The following is a 19,321-nucleotide window of genomic DNA, read 5'->3' on the forward strand; positions in this document are numbered from 1 at the left end:
CTTTTACCTATCATTTATTTGTCCTCTTGGAACCTGTTTTTTATTTTTATATATTTATTCTTTTTTTTTTTTTTTTTTTTTTGCTGAGGCAATTGGGGTTAATTAACTTGCCCAGGGTCACATAGCTAGAAAAACTTAAGTGTCTGAGGCCAGATTTGAGCTCAGGTCCTCCTGACTTCAGGGTTAGTTCTCTGTCCACTACACCAACTAGCTGCTGTAGCATCTTTTTTAAATGACAAGGTTGGACTAGATTATCTTCAAAATAATTTTGACTTTGAATTTTATGATCCTGGCCTCTTTGCTTTATAAATAGAAACAGTATAAAATTAATACTGGTCATTTTATGGGAGATTGAGAGGATGTTAACATGAACTTAATGCTTAAGTTCTATTTTTGGTTGTTGAAGACTTAGAGAATAATCTTGGTCATCAAAACCATTTTATGCTTATTTTTAGGGAATGGACAGACTCTTGTGAGGGAGACAGGCTGTGTTGGTATCCTGCTTCAATTTTTCAGGTGAGCAGATACAAGATATTTATTTAAAAATAACTGACATTTCAGTCTTAATACATTCGAAGTCATTGGATGTGCTTGTTCCCTAATAGAACAGCTCTTTCCATGTTGGAGATGGATTTGTCAAATGAAACCACTTTCCAGAGTTATCAGCTGTGGTCTTCAGTGTGCAGTGCTTTATGTGCGTGTGTAAATAATCCTCAAAACGGTAATGATCTCAAGTATTTAATTAGATAATTTCAGAGGTTACAGTTGGAGCATTTTTGCTTTCTTCCTTCCTTCTATTCAACCTTTCTAAACTTCTATTTAAGCTGTAAGCTCCTTGAAGACACATAACCACAGCTGCTTTAATCTATTTTTTCAGTGTCTAACATAGTGCTGTGTATAATATATGCATAAATGTTTGCTGAACTTAAATTTTAGTTCTAAAAATAAACTTAAAAACAAAAATGAAAACTTAATTGCTAAGTAACTCATGCTTCAAATAGAAATTTTTTAGCAAACCTAAAATAAATCATATTTGATCTTAATTTATTTTAGATGTTAACCAGAAAATTTGCAGTTCAGTTTTTCAACATGCAAATAAATGGCTGCAGAGCTGTATAAAACCTGAGATAATTCGCCCTCTTTGCTCATTTATTTGCCTGACTGTTGCAAATAACAGTAAGTATTTATTTTGTAATTGTTGCACTTAGAATAACAGATTTCTTTTAAGAAGAAACATTTATTTTAGTTCAGTAATTTGCTTATAATGTATATTTATCACATACTTGGGAAAATATTGAAGGTGAGACTACCAGATGGTACAGTTGATGAAGCAACAGCCCCAAAGTTAGGAGGACCTGAGTTTCAATCTGATCTCACATACTTTATTCTTTTTCTTTTTCTTTCTTCTTCTTTTTTGCTGAGGCATTTAGGGTTAAGTGACTTGCCCAGGGTCATACAGCTAGGAAATGTTAAGTGTCTAGGCCAGATTTGAACTAGGTCCTCCTGACTTCAGGGCTGGTGCTCTAACCACTGCACCACCTAGCTGCTTTGATCTCAGTTACTTAACACTCACTATCTATGAGACCCTGGACAAGTCACTTAATGCCACCCGCCTTGCTCCATCAAAAAACCTTTCTATTTCTCCTCCATACCACAACTCATTTTTCTCTTTCTTATTCAGTCTGTTTCCTTTGTTTTTACCTTTGATATCTTCCCAGAGCTAGCCCAACCAATCAGGCTCTTCCTGCCACCCTTATCTTCAGCCTTCCTCTACTGGCTCCTTTATACTACCTACAAATTTGCACAGGTTTCCCATCCTTAAAAATTCTTTGCTTAATCCTGCCATCCTCTCACACTGTCATCCTATATCTCTCCTGCCTTTCATTGCCAGACTCTGGTACTCACTGCCCCTACTTCCACACACCCCATTCACTTTTCAGTCCCTGACTTTTGATCTCATTATCTTTCTGAAATTGTCATCTCACAAGTTTTAAGCAATATCTAATCTTTAGTTAAATAGATCAGTGGCAGAATGCCTGGCCATATTTTACGTGGACAAGTACAGTAAGCTACTAATTGATCTGGCTTCCTATCACTTCTCCAATCTAGCTTTTACATATCTATGAAGTCTATCTTCTTAAGTACAGTTTTGACCTTCATTGGATCCATCTTGCCTCTAGAATAAAATCCAAAGAAAAGCATATATTTTAAGGCATGTTATAGTCTGACCCCAACCTAAATTCCCAGACTGATTTCATGTAATTCTCATATTCCAGCCATACTTGTCAATTGCTTTCCCCTCCCTCAGTTTAATGTTTCCTCCTTTGTTCTGTGTATTCACACATGAAAAACATACATTGTATTCAGAATCAAAAGACTTTTTAGTTTTTAATCTTGGCTCTGGGAAGGGTTCCTCTCATCTCCAAGTCTTGGGAGTCTATGGACATTTATTAAATACTTTTTATGTGTAAGGCTCCATTCTCTACCCTGCATCTGTGTGACATGGAGCCAGTCAGAAGCCTCAGGTTTCTTCTTCTAAAATGAGCCTCTGCAGACCCTTTCCACTTTACATTTTTGATTCTTTGTTCTGTTCCTGAAATACAGTTCTCATCTCTGCCTCTAAATATCTTTGCTTTCTTCAAAGAAGATAGCCAGTATGGTACGATGGCAAGACTACTGGGATTGAACTCTAAAAGCTTGGTTCCAAATCCAGATTCTCATACTCACTGTCTGCATATAAGGTTTTGGACAAGTCCTTTAACTTACCTGGGCTCCAATTTTCTTCCTCAGCATCTCTCCTCCATTTATGTGCAGCTTTTTGGTCTATGAGGTGCTTTACCTAAATTAGAACATTTGGTCCTTAAAACAATTCTACTGTGGTAAAGCAAATTATCTTTTGTGGATGAAGAAATTGGGGCTCAGTGACTGGCCCAAAGTCATTAAGTTTCTCTCGGTCTAAATTTCCTTATCTGTAGAATGAGATGGGAAAAGGGAGGGCATTAGTTTTAGTTGACTTTTAGAGTTCTTTCTAGTTTTATACTAGAAGGGGAAAAACTAGAAAACTCAGTTATTTTGTAAAAGTATTCCATCAAATATATCTTAAAAAGATTTATATGCTTAAGAAAAACACACTGGCCTGCATTAATGTAGAGTTATTAATGGCAATTATCTACATTCCAAGGTATAAAAGGACTAGCCTTGTTTCAAATGTAGAGAAAACATGATTCTGTAAATTGTAATTATTGGATACTACTCTCATGAGGTTTTTGCTTTCCCTTTGAACCTTAGAATTCAGCTTAAAGGACATGGATATAGGATGGCATATTGTCAGCAGATTGGTGAGAAATGGAGAATAGTAGAAATGCTGAGCTTGTATAGTATGACACAGAGTGACCCAAGATGTTTCTCACTTTGCAAGTGTATGTTCTATATTTGAGATATACTTTAAAAAAATTGATGAAAGCTCATGTTTCTATAGTCATATAGATATTCCTTTTGAAGCCTAACTTTTATCAAAATTCTCTTGAATTCTTACCTTGTCCTGGAAATTTTTCTTATAGTTTCATTTCCAAGTGTAGAAAATTTTGAAAAGATTCTTCTCCCTTATTTAAATCTTTATATTCCTTAAGAACACTATAGTAAAAATAGCCTTGTTTCTTTAATTATACTTGTAGTTAATTCATGGAAGTACAGTTGTGCTGGGGAAAAGGAAGTCATGGCAGAATAATAATTAGTGACCACACATGTAACTAAATCTATAATTAGATCCTCACTTTCCTCAGCTAGGAAGCCATTCCAGAGAATGTCATCAGGGGAAGGAAAAAACATTTGGGCAAGAATAGACAAGTAAGCCAGGTTCTGGATTTAGCAAAAAAAAATAAAGGTGTCTTTCCCCACTAGAGAACCAATTACTTATTGAGTCATGGTGGCTGTATTTGCAGAGAGTATTAGAAAATAAATATATGTTACAAGTTTACTAAGAATAAATGCTACTTACTTGTATTTCTTAATATAGTAATGATATAGTCTAAGAACTAATAAGAGCATTAACTGTGGAATGAAAGAAATGTTCTTGGACAAAAGTTTATTACTTTGTCCTATGTTTGGACTTGTTGGAATCATTATTGTTGTTCATTCATTTCACTTCTAGCTGACTCTTCATGACTCCATTTGGGATTTTTTTTTACAAAGTTACTGGAGTAGTTTGCCATTTCCTTCTCCAGCTCATTCCTTCTCTATACCCAGAAGAACTGAAGCAGAGTTAAGTGGCTCGTCCGGGGTCACATAGCTATTGTCTGAGACCAGATTTGAACTCAGGAAGATGAGTCTTCCTAACTCCAGATCCAGACTCTATCCACCATGCCACCAAGCTTCCCTAGGATTGAATAAATTAGGAATAGACAAAATGGGCAGATTGATGATTACAATAGCAAACTAAATAAGTGAATCTATTCATTGTGATTCTACCAGGTCCTTTAAATTTGGAACTTCAAAGTTCACCAAATTAACCTCCCTAGAGAAGTAAAGAGAAAATATTTCTTTATAGTAGAAGAAAAAATGATCTACCTAACATGCTTGTAGAAAAGCATATATATATATGTATATATACTTTAAGAATTGATTTGTAATTGATAAGTGCATAAATGTTATTACAAGGATTTTCTTCTACATTCCAATTCAAGTTCAATTCAACATTTATTAAGCACCCATCACCACTGAAGAATTTTGAATCAGGGAGTAACATAATGAAATTTTGCCTTATGAAGATTTTGGGGGCGGTCATCTCTTAGGGATAGATCAGAGATAGTGATGGTAAGGACATTAATGAGAATACTATTGCAGTTATCCAAGGCTTAATGCATTTTGCATAATGCCTCCTACAAAGAGAAGCATCTGGAGAATCTCACCATCTAATAAGGTACCCCTCTTAAATCTGGATCCCACATTAGACATTTTTCCTCACAGTGGTAAACACCTTTGGAGAATACATAGCTCCCTTGTCTTATGCCTTTCTTGATATTAATATTGGAGGATCACTGACTGAAATCAGAGGATTATTGTCTTTCAAAGACTCTTGTATAGTTTCTATACATATAGGAACTTCTGGTTGGAGAGAGCTTTTAATGTGTCATTTTCCTTTTTCTATTGCTTCCTTTTTTGTAGTCAGTAAGCATAGTGAGATTTTTGGATTTACTATCCCTTTCAGGCACTTGTGTGTCAGTAAAGATATGATCAGCTATAGAAAATCATTTGTAAAAAGATTGCCTATTTCTTTTTCATATTTATGTCAAGGATGTCCTTCATTTCAGTACTGACTAACCTCGATTAAGTGGTCATATTTTTACTTTAGAATATTAACAGAGAATTCTAATTGATCATATGACATTTGAATAAATAGGTAAGCCAGAGAAATTATTCTTACAAAAATTTCTAGTGATGAGAAAGCAGATATATGGGTCTGAATTTCTGGCTGTTTTCTCAATCACACTTTTTTAATAGCAATAATATCTGCATTTTTTTTCAAAACATTTGGTAATCTTCCTTGCTTTTAGATACCTTAAATCCTTCAGCACCCTTAAAATGGTCTCATCTATAGAGCATGGATGTTTCTCTCTATATGTGAGCTATTCTAGCTGCTCTTTCCACTTTTTTTTTTTTTTAGTGCCATTTCTATTTTTTCATGTAGCCACAAATCTGGTGATTTCATTCACATATTTTAAAAAATTCTTATTTTATTGCTCTTTTGTTTTTTTCTTATCACCTTCATTTCTAAGTATATTTCTGTCCTAGGAGTTATCTGTTGTAACAAAAATGAAAAAGAGGAAAAAAGCAATTCGTCAAAATCAACGCCTCAATTATGTCTGAAAATTGATTTGGGAAGGGGAAGGGAGTTATCTCAGTCAACCCTGACTCTGCATCTAAGGACTGGATGGACCTTTTCTCTCCATAAGATAGACAAAATGCTAATTTATATAAGCTTCTTCCTTCCAGGATCTCTTGTTGCCTTAGGATATCATAAGCTTATTCTTTCTCAAACTTCAGAGAAGGAATTGAGTCAGCAAAGAAGTTGGGTCAGGCATATTCAACTTGGTATCTGAGATGATCGTCTCAGATGGAATCTTTGTGGCATATAGGCTGAAATATTTCATTTTTAGGAATTAGTAAAATAGGTCAGAATAGAGCGTGCCGCTGTGTGGTGCAAGAAATTCAGAGAGGAATCCTGTAAATCTGGGCTCTCGTTGGGATTGGATTTGAAGCTTTTGCCTTCTATCATCTCAGATATAATTGAGGTGTTGATTTTGAATTTCAATTATGTAACCGTGGCTCTACAGATAGAGAAGAACTTTTGGAGAAAAGGGTCTCCTAGGCCCTAGGAAATGAGGGAAAGAAGGGGACATAGGTACAATTGTGGCCCCCTCTTACTTGGGCTCTTGGTGTAGTTATAGAGGACTGAAGCATGGTGGTTTTCCCAGATAAAAGCTAGCATTTACATAGTACTTTAATATCTTATGTCATTTTATCCTCACAACAAGCCTGAGAAGTAGGCATTATTATTATCTCCATTTTATAAATGAGAAAACTGAGGCTGAAAGAGATTAAATTACTTGGCCAGGTCTCCTGGCTAAGGAAATACCTGAGGCAATATTTGAATTCAGATCTTTCTTCAAATCTAGCACTTTATTCCTTATGCCATTAGTTGTCTAACATTGGTAAACTGGTGCAAGTTAGTGGGTTTCAAGGTGAGGAAGGTCTCTAAAATCTAAGAGGGAAATGTAATGCTGGAGAAACTGAGGCAAGATAGAGATTAGAGAATATTTAATAATTTATTTAAAAGAGAGATTTACTGGGACCAGATGGATCCATGGTTTGGTCCCAGGGCTGAATGCAACTATCATCTCCAAGAATCCAGCAAACAGTGTGAGTTCTCAATGACATAAAATACACATGGCTCAGACTCAGGGGGTAGACTAAGGCAGGGGCGGAGTCCGGGTGCTGAGAGCAGGAACGGGAGAGGGGGAATGGAGAGAGGCATCTTGATAAGATAGTCTCTGATATTCTGATAGGTTGGGATGGGCAGAGGTATTCTGGTATTCTAAAACATAAGATCTTTTATCCTTATCAAATATTCTGATTAAGAGGGAGGGGTTGTTTGCACAGGACAATTATAAACTGAGGCAGAACACTTAGGGAAACTGAGGCAGGACTGGGTCAGGATAATTAGGGAAACTGAGTAAGGACAATAAAAGATAACTGTGGCATAACATTGAGAATTCTTCTTCTATGTACCCTCCACCCATCTGTCTTACCAGCTCCCATTGCAGGCAAATGGCTTTCTTTAACTGTCATGCTTGTTCAACATTTCATTGACTTGTGAACTACTTTAAACTAAATATGTGGAAAAAGTAACTGCTATTATATTTAGTATATAAATATGTAAAATCATAATTAACTTTATTTAGTTGATAATAAGGTGCTAAGATCTTATTACTTTATTTTCTGAGTATATGTGCAGGAGTATTTCATATCTATTGGTGGACTGGCCGTATTATCTGAAGTTCTGATAAAGCTGGAACATGATTCCCATGACAATGTGGCCAGTGCTAAGCTGGCCGTGGTGGTAACCAAGACCCTGGATGCCTGCATTGCTGACAATCGTGAGTGACAGAATCCAACATCTGTGTTTCACACTACAGAATGGCAATTGAGAGATGAACTTTATGTTTGGTTTCTGAGTGTTGGTGATGGTAGAGAAGTTATTCATGCTTTGTTGAACCAAAAATTGATGTGAAATAAAGGTTTCATGATAGTAACTAAATGCTAAAAGAACAAGAAGAAGAGTCTGTGCAGTTTATGCTCTCCTTACTTACTTGGTGTGAATATAAGTGTAGTACTTCCCAATAAGTGAGATTAGTCAGAGAATAATTCAGTTAAATTAATAAGTTTTTTAAGCACCTGTTTTCTATAAGACATTGCTAGGTACTAGAGCTACAGTAATAAAAATGAAACATTTTCTCCTCTTGAAGAGTAAACATTCTGCTGTGGATTCAACATCAGTTCTGTATTAATTGCATCCCTGTGTGCCTTGCTCTTTGAGTTAGAGGATAAAAGTGAGATAGTCTTTGCCTCCAGGGAGTTTCCATTCTACGAGGGAGAAATAGTGTGCATTTAGATAAGTAATTGTGAAGTGTATGTGTTGGTGGGAGAGAGCACAAATAGTGGATCTGGAAAGGTTGGGCTGCAAATGGCATTAAAGCTAATCCTTGAGGGGTGCTTGAGATCCCAGGAAATGGAGAAGAGGAAGGACAAAATTGCAGGCATAGATAGACCTGGAGACAGGAGGCAGAATGTCACATGTGGAGAATAGCACAGAGGCCATAGAACGTGAGAGAGAAATGACTGTGAAATGCAGTCTGAAAAATAGACTGGAGCTAAATCGTAAAATGTTTTGGGTTTCAAACAAAGGGGTTTGTTTATACCTTATCCTAGAGAAAAGGAGGAGGGCCATGATTAGATTGTGCTTTAGATTGATCACTTTGGCAGCAGTGTAGAGGATGGGTTGTCAAGGGGAGAGACTGAATACAGAAAGATTAGACTGCTATTGTGGTAATTCAGGCAGGAAGTGATGAGGGTCTGAACTAGGGTAATGGCTATGTGATTTTTCAAGAAGGGTACAAATATGAGAGGCAGAGCTGGAATTAACAAAGCTTGTCTACAGAGATGCATTTCTGTTCATTTTCTAATTAACAGCATTAACAGAGCATTGTTATTGTTGTTGTTTGTCCTTTGTTCTTGAAAAGGGCCAATGACATCAAGAAGATGATGTCATGGCTTGCAAGTAAATTGGATTTAAGTGAGGGTTGCCAGCAGTCATCAGTCTCACCTTCTCTGGAGCTATCTGGGTCCAGTGGCAAGATAGACTAGTTCAGGATGACTGGAGACGGCTCTTAATGCAGTACCTGGCCAATAATTATATTACATCTGAATATACAATTGATAATTTTTATTTGGATTATGTGTCAGACAGTAGCAGACATGATTAATTCCTATCATCTTGAAACTTCAAATATTTTGAGCATGAATTGAGGAGTAAGAAAAATCAGTATAAGCTTCCTGTTTCAGGAATTCAGCTAACAGGAAAAAAAAGTTACCATTATATGAATTGTACTTCACAATTATCTGAATTGGGCACCAAAGAAAAGGAAAGAGAAAACTTAACAATTTGTTATAGTGGTTCAGTGATTAAAAGTCTTATTTTTAGAAACTAATAAAGCAATGTGCTTTTGTAGTGTATGTGTTTTAAACCTAAAGTTTTAGTTTTGGATTTAAAGACCCCATCTTGGGCTCTCTTCACTTTTCTCCTTGCATGTTCTTGCTAACCTCATCAGCCCCTGTAGATTTAAGGATCATATCTTTGCAGATGACCCCCAGATCTCCATATCCAGTCCCAGCCTCTTCCCTGAGATTTGATCCCCACATCACCATATGCCTATTTGTTGTGTCATTTCAAAATGAATGTCACAGAGACATTTTAAAGTCTATGAGACCAAAGCAGAGTCCATTATCTGTCACGTTTTTCCAAACTTTACTGTTTCTGTCAAAAATCCTCGCTGTTTCTTTTGTGTGTTTTCCTATTTATCACTTCAGTATTATCCTCAACTCAGTTTTCCTTACTCCCCATATCCAATCAAGTGTCAAATCTTGTTCTTTTTACCTTACCAACATCCTTCCCTTTCCACATTCACAAACCATCACCCTAGTCCAGGTTCTCATCACTGCTCACTTAGATTATTACTGTGATCTCCTAATCAGACTCCCCATCTTCCAAGAAAATCTATGATATTTTCCTAAAGTCAAATTGATCGTTTTATTTCCTTATCCATTAATAACCAGTGTCTCTGTAGTGCCTCTAGGATAAAATATAAACTCTTCTGACTTTTAAATAAATGTCTTCACAACTTGGTTCTAAACTTTTTTCAGTATTATAGCACATTATACATTCTACAATTCAGTCACACTGGCCTTTCTGCTCTTGTAACCCACAGAACCCTATATCTCCCATTATGTGCTTTTGTATTGGCTGCTTCATTATATTTATATATATAAAGATATCCTTTTCCTCTGGTTTATAGAATTTTTCTCTTTTTTGAGACTCAGCTCAAGAACTACTCTCTGTATGAAGCTTGCCTTTAATCTCCAACTGATGATACCCTCTTCCTTAACTTCCTTGCTTTTTGAGGGGGGTATTTATTCTATATGTGTTTCTATTTATACTTATTTTTTCTCCCACTAGAATGTTAGCTCCATTAAGACTAGGGATCATCTCATTCTTTTTTTTATTTTTCTTTATTTTTATGCCAAGTACCTAACACAGTAGATGTTTAATAAATGTCTTTTGGTCATTCCTTTTATCACCTCTGTTAGATAGATAGTCTTTTATTTTATAGTTAGAGAAATTGAAATTCATGGGAGCTAAGTCACTTGACCAAGGTTACTCAGCTCCTAAGTGGTAAAGCCTTGACTCATAGGATGGTAGAACTGGAAGGGATGATAGAATAATCTCATTTAGCTCCCCTATTTCAAGAGGAAGGGAAGTGAATTGCCCAAAATCATTTAATTAGTGAAGGACAGAATGAGAACTTGAAGCCAGGATGTGGTAACTGTCATGCCAGTATTCTCTCTACTCTATTGTTTCTGGGTCTACTAATGGTTAATGAGAGATATGAAAGTTGGAAGGAATTACTGTCAGAAAGCAGCCTTACATTATTAATAGTGTGATCACGACTTGGTCACACATTTCTGATGCTGAGATTTCAGAGGCCTGGCCAGATTAAGAAGAATATGTTATCATATAATCTGTATGACATTTATCATGCAACAGGATTCCCAGTAACCAGATATCCAGATGTTCAGATGAGCCTGAGAGAGAAAGTTTTCTTTGTTCGGAGGATAACCTTCATAGTGGGCTTATGGAAAGAAGTTTCATTCAGGCAGTTATGACTCTCTACACACTTCCAAGAGCCCAGAGGAGTTAGAGAAAACTTAGAAAAATAGGCAATATACATATGTTTGAAGTTATCTAATTTTTAATATTCCTTTTTTGATCTTCTACACCTACAGCTGCTGTTGGAGTAGTGTTAGCCAAATATCACATTGTCTCAAAGCTTCTGACATTGCTACTTCATGAGAGTCTGGATTCAGGAGAAAAGTTTAGCATTATTCTTACACTTGGCCATTGCACAGAGGCTTGTGGTAAGTATAGGGTTTCATTAGTAAACTTGATAACATTGATGATTAGGAAAGCATTTCCTACTTTTGTTCCCCAGGAAGCCTGAATCAGCATGGAAGAGTGGCAAGAAATCTAGGCTTGTAGCAGGAGTCCTGATTCAAATCCTGGCTTTTCTTATAATATAGAATGAAATGATCTTTAGGGTCCCTTCTAGCTGTAGAATATTTCCTGGCCTGCATTCTCCTGAGAATCTCCACAAAATTTTCCTGGTCTTTAACAGATTCACATCCTGTCATTTTCTTTTTCTTTATTTTGATTTCCCCATTTTAGATTTGAACTGGATATTTCACTGGAATATTAATCAACAGAAAATAAAATTGATATGACATGTTAACATATTTCCAATCTGATTAGCTAATTGTAAGTCAGTTATGTTGTGCAGTAAGTCGACAGATGCTGGATCTGAAGTCAGGAAGATCTGATTTAAAATTCTACCAAAAATTTATTAGCTGTATGATCCTGGGCAAGTCACTTAAACCACTGCCTGCCTCAGTTTTCCTCATGTAAAATGGGGATAACAATAGTCTTTTTTTCAAGATTGTTGTGAGGATCAAGTAGGATAATGTTTGCAAAGTTCTTTGCAAACCTTAAAGCACAATAGAAATTATAAGTATTATTTTATAAGAAAGAATTTAAAATAGGTTCAATCAACTATAAATTACAGTGTGGTTTACTTATAGGACTCTTAAAATTTCCATCTTTTCAAATGGTTATTCAAACTTGGGGATATAATTTCAGAAAACAAAAACAATGAATATCAAATATAAATAAGTGAAAAACTTAAAATTGTAGGGAAAATATACAAGGAAAAAGTAAAGAATTAAGAAAAAATGGTTATTGTTCATAAGATATTTATCAAGTACTTTGTTAAATATATTTTAGAAATTTTATTTATACAAATCTAACTTCCTAATACTTTGTAAAGTATTAGCCACATTATTTTAACAGATATTTACCATGAGTTTATGTGTGCCCAATGTTGTGCTTAAAGCTATGGGACATAAGAATAACAGAAGATATATATTCCCTGTCCCTGTTTATAGTCAAATAAGGTAGATAAGACTTGTATATGCAAAATAAAAATATTTTGAGCAATGTAAGCCAGAAAGCATAATGAAGTTTAAAGTTATGTTTAATTCTAAGTATTATTGGAATTCAGAGAAAACAGGAGGCTTAAAGTGGGTAATAATTCAATTGATGCATTAAAACTTGAACATTTTTTTAAAGTGACTTGCCCAAATTTGGAACTTTACTAAGAACAAAAACAAGTAGACTTTGGGCATATCTCATTCACAGACTCAGTTTCCTCATAAAATTAGGGTAATTGGGGTGATAAGGTTAAATAAAATAGTCTCTAAAGCCCTTTGAGCTCTTGATCTTGTCTTCCTAATGATTATAAGATCTCTAGGTTCCATTCCACCTTAACATTCTATCATCCTGTGATTGTTATAAAATTCTAAAATAAATTCTTTTGAAATGATGTTTAAAAGTTCAAAAAAAAATGTCGTTTTGATTCCATTATACTCTACACTAGATTTCCTAAAACATCTGCTCTTTAGATTACTTCCAGAACAGCTGTGCCATTTCTGTAACTCTATAGAATTTACAAAGCACTTTACATATGGAGTCTTATTGGCTCCTCAGAGCAACTGTGACATAGAAAAGGCAAGTATTATTATTCACATTTTATATTTTCCCAAGTGAGTTCTCATTGTAAGTTTAGGGTAGAGTTGGGACCAGAATATAGGTATCCCAATTCAGCTTCAGTCTATTTATGTACTATCACAATGACTGAGGACACTTTTTAGATTCTCCATCTCTTTTATTTTTGTCTTCTGATAGTAATACTAATTAAGAAATGCACAAAGAAATGCAGATGTGGAGAAACAATAGACTGAAAAATACAGATTGAATTGTATTAGCCTAATGGAATTAATTTTGCATGTTTAAATAAAAATTTGGATAATTAAGGAGTATTTTTCTCTGTTAAGAGATGACTTTATCATGTGATGACTCCTTATTAATATGTCATTGAGAGATGGAGAAAGTACCTTAGGTTCTCAGAAGTTGTGCCGATGGATTAGTCTCTGTCTAGACCATTCATTCTGGGAAAACTTAGAATACAGAGGTATTGGATAATTTTTTTTCCACTTACAGCAAATGTGAAAACCATTTGTTCAGTTGTAGAGGGTCTGTGACATATTATTAGAAAAACCTTTGAAGCAAGTACAGCAATCTATACATGTATATGTAATATATATGTAAATATACATATAAGTATACATATATCTTAATAACTACATATACACACATATTTATGTTCAAAAGTAAAATGTTATCACTTGATAAGATAACATATTTTTAGAGGAAAGATTATGTATATTATATATGCATATAGGTATACTTTTTTCCTTTAATTTTTTTGTAACCTTTGCAAACAACATTTTTAATTAGAAGAAATCTTCTGTATGATCTATTGGAAATTCTTGGAACCGCTTGATATTTCTGTTATAAAGCATTAAAGTATGGTTTAAATTGTTTAATGATAAAATAATTTATTGTCACAATTTTATTTAAAATAATATATTCTATTTACAGAAGAGAATCAGCTTCAATTGTTTAAGAACAATGGTCTTCCATTAATGATCCAAGTCTTAACTGAATCACAGAATGAGGAACTAAACAAAGCTGCTACCTTCGTGCTGTACAACTGCAAAAAAATCAGTAAGTTTATTCCTGAGTTATAAAACAAATCCAAACACTCTTCCTGGTTTTATAAAGATTTATTTACATATATATTGGTGGTAAGGAAGAAGAAAACCCTTAATAACTTCAAAGCATTGTATAAATATGAGCACAATGTGATGAAAAAAACATTGACTGGAGTCAGAGGATCTGAGTATGAGAGGATTCTTTGGAATTTAGTTTGTTAAAGGTATTGATTCCTTCCAATTCTATAGCTATGACCCTATGAAGCATTTGGGGATGTTTATTCCAGAGAAGAGAATATTTAGGAAGAATCTTGGCAGTTGTCTTCGCATTTTAAAAGATAACATGTGGAAAAGGGATTATCTATTCTGCTTGACCACATAGGACAGAATCTGAATGCTTTGGGTGGAAGATGCTAAGAGGAAGATGTAGGCTCAAGCTATCAGGAAAAATTTCCAATTAATCAGAGCTATCCAATTATAAGTAGAATGGGCTATCTCTCTAAAACTTCTCACATTCACTACCTTATTCTCTGAAGATTTGTTCAGATAAGAGCTGAATGATCACTTGTTCAGTATGTTCTAGGAAAGTGCACTTCCCTTCATTGTCAGTGGTTTGTAGAACATTACCCATATAGGCAGACTAAATTGATTATGGGAGGAAAGGATAGTTACCTTTAGAAATGAAGATGATATAAAAATAAAAGATAGGATTAATTTCTTTTATTTTTAAAATAATAATAGCTTTTTATTTTTCAAAATATATGCAAAGATAGTTTTCAAAAATTTTTCTCCCTCCCTCCCATCCTCCTCCCTTCCCTATACAGCAGTCAATCCAATATAGATTAAACATGTGTAATTATTCTAAACATATCTTCACATTTATCATGCTGCACAAGAGAAATCAGATCAAAAGGAAAAAAAATGAGAAAGAAAAAAAACAAGTAAGCAAACAACAAGAAAGGTGAAAATACGACGTTATGCTCCACATTCAGTCCCCATAGATTTCTCTCTGGATGCAGATGGCTCTCTCCATCACAAGTCTACAATAGTTTCTTTTAAAAGAAGATACTGGGGCAACTAGGTGGTACAGTGGAGAGAGCACCAGTCCTGAAGACCCAAGTTCAAATCTGGTTTCAGACACTTAACCCTTCCTAGCAGTGTGACCCTGGGCAAATCACTTAACCCCAATTGCCTCAGGGAAAAAAAAAAAAACAGAAGAAGAAGAAGATACTTAGGTTCATTTTGAGGCTAGACTAGATGACTTCTGAAGTTCTTCTTAATTCTGAGATTTTTTGATTTTGCCTCTAAAATGAAGTCTTTCTGAGATGTTGTTGTTGATAATGATTTTTCCCCTCAGACTTCATTATAACCATATCTATAGTGTACTTACATATTATTGTGTCATTTCAAAACAATTTTCTTTTTTGTAAGGACTTAATGAACACCAATAATAAAAAGCATTTCAATATGGAAAGAATAAGAAAAAGAGAAATTATATGAAATTGAATTATTACCTATAAGTTCTTTTTCTCCCACTGCATATATTTTATCTGTATAATTTAAATTTAACATAGCACTTTCAACATTGCCCTGTTTTTATTTTTTCCTGAATTTCCTTTTGCTCTCTTCTGTTTATTTTTTTAATAACTCATTAATGCTTTTTCTTTGTTTTCTTCCTTTTTGAAATAACAGTATCATTACCCCATGTTCATTTCCAAATTTCCCCCAAAAAAGAAAAATAAAAGTCACAAATAAATATAACCACTTGAGAATGACTTGGTCTAATGACTATTTATATATATCTCATTTTGCTAACAAATTTTGTCTTATCTAAAGTGTTTTATCGCCTCCCATTAAATAGTATCCTGTGCACTGTAACCACGTGTTAAATGCTTATTGAGATGTTTAATGTAAAATGGAAAGGTTGTTGATGAGTAGATGAAATTTTTTTTGCTTTATTGTATAGTTAAATCATTAAGATGATTAAACTTAGTAGTAAGTAATAAATTATCCACTTTTTTCTGTTTTACAAAAGCAGAGAAATTATCTCTAAACCAAGAAGCATGTTCTTCTGATATGAATGAAGCACAACAGTTGAAAGAATTGAAGGTGAGAGAAAGGAATATTGAAGACTTCTGGAAGAAAGCAAAAGAAATTTTTTACAGAATAAAACAGCTTGAGAATAAAGAAAATGAGGTCAGCCTTTATTTTTAGTAACATAAAACTTCTTGAAAAGATTTTGTTGAGGTTGGAGGCAAAAATCCTTTCTAGATGAAGTCCATTACCAGTAAGAGAAATATGAGCATCTAAAATATGATCAAAACTTTTCCCTTGAAAATATAACCATGATAAAAGGAAACTTTGAGAGAAGCTAAGAAGAATTAGTAATGAGAATTAAACAAATAATTTAAATCTTTCACTGTATGTATACCTACAGGTGTGCATATGGTTATGCATGAGTACATGAATATACTGTGTGCATGTGTGTTAAGTACATATAGAAGGATCATACATTCAGAGTTAGTAGGAACCTTAGAGATGACCTTATCATCCTAATCTGCCCAAGATTAAGTTGTTTATTGGTAAAAATGACAGAATTCCAACTTGTATCCTCAGTCTTCATAGCTTATAGTCTCCATACTACCTTATGAGGTTTACTTTTCTATATCTATATATATGTGAATGTCTGTATGTAAGAGAGATCTATTCTTCCTCTTTAGTGAGGAAAAATATATGTATTAACACATATATGTTTGTATAGAGGGGAAAAGAACAGATATTCAAACATATATTTGTATATTTTCTCTGTATAACAGAGATCTCTCCTTCCTCTTCTTTAGTGTTAATATCACCATTAGTCAAAGCATTAATCTTGCTTTTGCCCAGGTTGAAAAGGGTTTACTTTAATGTTCATTAAAAGACCCATATTCTCAGTGACTGTTCTCCACTGGGAGAGACACAAAGATAAATAAGGCAGTAAGCCCTTGGGGTGTGCTAGGTATGAGGGCCCAGACCTCTCATTTAAAGAAGTTGAGTCACTATTTAAAACAACAAACAAATCTCTATGCATTCCCTCCCCCCCCATTTCTGAAAGTAATGAAAGAAAATAAAAGGCATTTTTGAAGGTTAAGATCTTGCACCAGGCTTGGCAGGAGCACTTTCTGCAGAAGTTCTATAGAGCTCGCTGTGTGCATCCCTCTACTTTCTAGATCAGTACCTTGTAGGCCCCCAGAGCACTGGTGGACATCTCTGGTTGTCTGGAAGCTCCTTCTTAGATTTAGCAAAAGTCAGCTTCCCCCTTATAATACAGAGTAGCTCCCATTCCATCCGGGTTTACATTTTATCAAGCACTCACCCCACAACAGCCTGTGAGATAGGAAAGGTGAGCATGGGCATCACCTTGGTATAAGTGAGGCAACAGGCTCAGAGAGGTGTGCCACTTTGTCCTTGGTCACACAGCTAACAAGACTTGGAGCCCTTCCCATTTCTTATAAAAATGTATTTCTGTTATACATTGCAGAATCTGCATACTTCTTATATAGAAGATGTAAGGAAAAGCAAAATGTGGATAGATCTTCTTGGACTTATTGCCTTTTTTTTTTTTCTATTATAGGAGGAAACAGAAAAACTGGAATTGATTGGTGATCCTTTTCCAGGGAACTTAAATCCCCAAAATACATCAGAACACTCTAAGATGGATAGCACTGACATAGGTGCTAGTGAGGAAAAAAAGTGCCCCCAAAAGCAGCATCAGCCTCTGAGTTGTGAGCCAGCTGCTACAGAGCAGTGTGAAGCCTCTACAGGGCATGAGTCCCAGGACCCAGTTTGGAGTGAGAAGGCAAATCCAGTCAGCACCTCTGATAAAGAAGGTGGGCTGGCCAATGCTATAAGCACCACCTGTGCGCCATCGACTGCCAGTGCACCCAGAAGTCATAGCTCGTGCAAAGGAGCTATCTGTGAGAAAAGGGCTTTGAACCTACAAGCCAGGTATTGTATAGAAAAGGTCCCCTCAGCCAAAAGCAGTGAAACAGGCATGTGTGATTGTGATGTGACACATCCCACATTCCAACTGCTTCTATGGATCTGTGATGTCACAGAGTTTGGTATTGCCGGCACCTGTGCAGATCCCAACCCACTCACCCCTTCTCCTTCTGTGACACAGTTCTCCCTCCAACACTCTGGGGGCTTTCCTTTAAATCATTTGACATTACGGTATTGTACAGTCTTGTGGGCTCTCCATTTATAATCTGCTCATTTTATCACATGACCGATTCAGCCCCTTTTCTAATCATGTAATATTTTGATTTAATATTTCATGTAGATTTGATTATGTAATCAATTCATTGTTGGTAATATCCTGTGGGGGCAACTAGGTGGTACAATACATGAAGTGCTGGGCCCAGAGTCAGAAGACTTCTCTTTCTGAGTTCAAATGTGTTCTCAGACACTTACTAGTTGTATGATCCTGGGCAAGTTATTTAACCCTGTTTGCTTCAGTTTCTTTATCTTGAAAATGAGCTAGGAAAAAAAATGGCAAACTGCACCACTAACTGTATCAAGAAAACCATTTTTCTTGGGGTCATCCAAGAGTCAGACACAACTAAAAAGTGATTGAACAAAAAATTTGCTGCAGTCTATATCTACTAGGCACCTCTCCTTTGCTTTTTGGATAACTACTAATTTTGACTCCTCAGAGACTGTGGTATTCCATGATTTATAACTCTATGGCATAATTGGAAGCCTATGGGTATTACAAAGATTAGTTTTTATTTCTGTAAAAAGCCTGGGGTTATTGAAAGCACTGCACAATTTCCCAGATTTAATCCTGCTCACCCATTTCTCTTATTAAATTCTGGCCCAGCTCATTATCCATCTTAAGTGTGTGTCTTTCATCTGTTGTATGGCCTTCCCACTATACATCGGTATCTGCAACAATGGAGAACTTTTATCTCCTTGGTTTTTCTTTCTGGGTAGTTTGGCAAAACCCTTAAATGCTTCTGGAGGCTCCACATCATTTCAGGGATTGATGTGATAGCACAGAGTCCTCAACAGGAAGTAGAAGCCGGGGTACTCACAGCTGTTTATGCTGGTCCAGATTCATGGCTTATCCCCCTAACCTAGGGAAGAATAAGCATCGATGAAGCCATTAAGTCAGAGCCAGTTTAGTAATGTTTACTGAAAGATGCTTCCTTACAGGTGTAGAGATTTGTGGGCATTAGACAAAATAAATTTTCTTTGCTCTTAAGTATAGTTCATACCTGAGATAATGACATCCATGATGCCTTTACTGATTTCACAGCAGCTAGAACCTTCCTATTCCTCA

At 35.3% G+C, this 19,321-nt stretch overlaps 1 protein-coding gene across 5 annotated transcripts in view; it reads left to right on the forward strand.

Annotated features, from left to right (window-relative positions):
* The window catches only part of TERB1 (telomere repeat binding bouquet formation protein 1), a 46,451-nt gene that overhangs the window by 13,564 nt on the left and 13,566 nt on the right, over nt 1-19,321 (forward strand). For 2 of the 5 annotated variants that reach the window (XM_012540291.3, XM_031950326.1), the window contains exons 6-13: nt 456-516; nt 606-721; nt 1,054-1,176; nt 7,503-7,655; nt 11,119-11,250; nt 13,886-14,011; nt 16,034-16,194; nt 17,612-17,985. In XM_012540291.3, coding sequence (XP_012395745.1) covers nt 456-516; nt 606-721; nt 1,054-1,176; nt 7,503-7,655; nt 11,119-11,250; nt 13,886-14,011; nt 16,034-16,194; nt 17,612-17,985 — 1,246 coding nt within the window. The remainder of the gene's footprint in view (nt 1-455; nt 517-605; nt 722-1,053; nt 1,177-7,502; nt 7,656-11,118; nt 11,251-13,885; nt 14,012-16,033; nt 16,195-17,611; nt 17,986-19,321) is intronic. The other 3 variants (XM_031950325.1, XM_031950324.1, XM_031950327.1) reach the window with 3 other exon arrangements.

Source organism: Sarcophilus harrisii, chromosome 2 (genome assembly GCF_902635505.1).
Source record: "Sarcophilus harrisii chromosome 2, mSarHar1.11, whole genome shotgun sequence".
Lineage (NCBI taxonomy): Eukaryota > Metazoa > Chordata > Mammalia > Dasyuromorphia > Dasyuridae > Sarcophilus > Sarcophilus harrisii.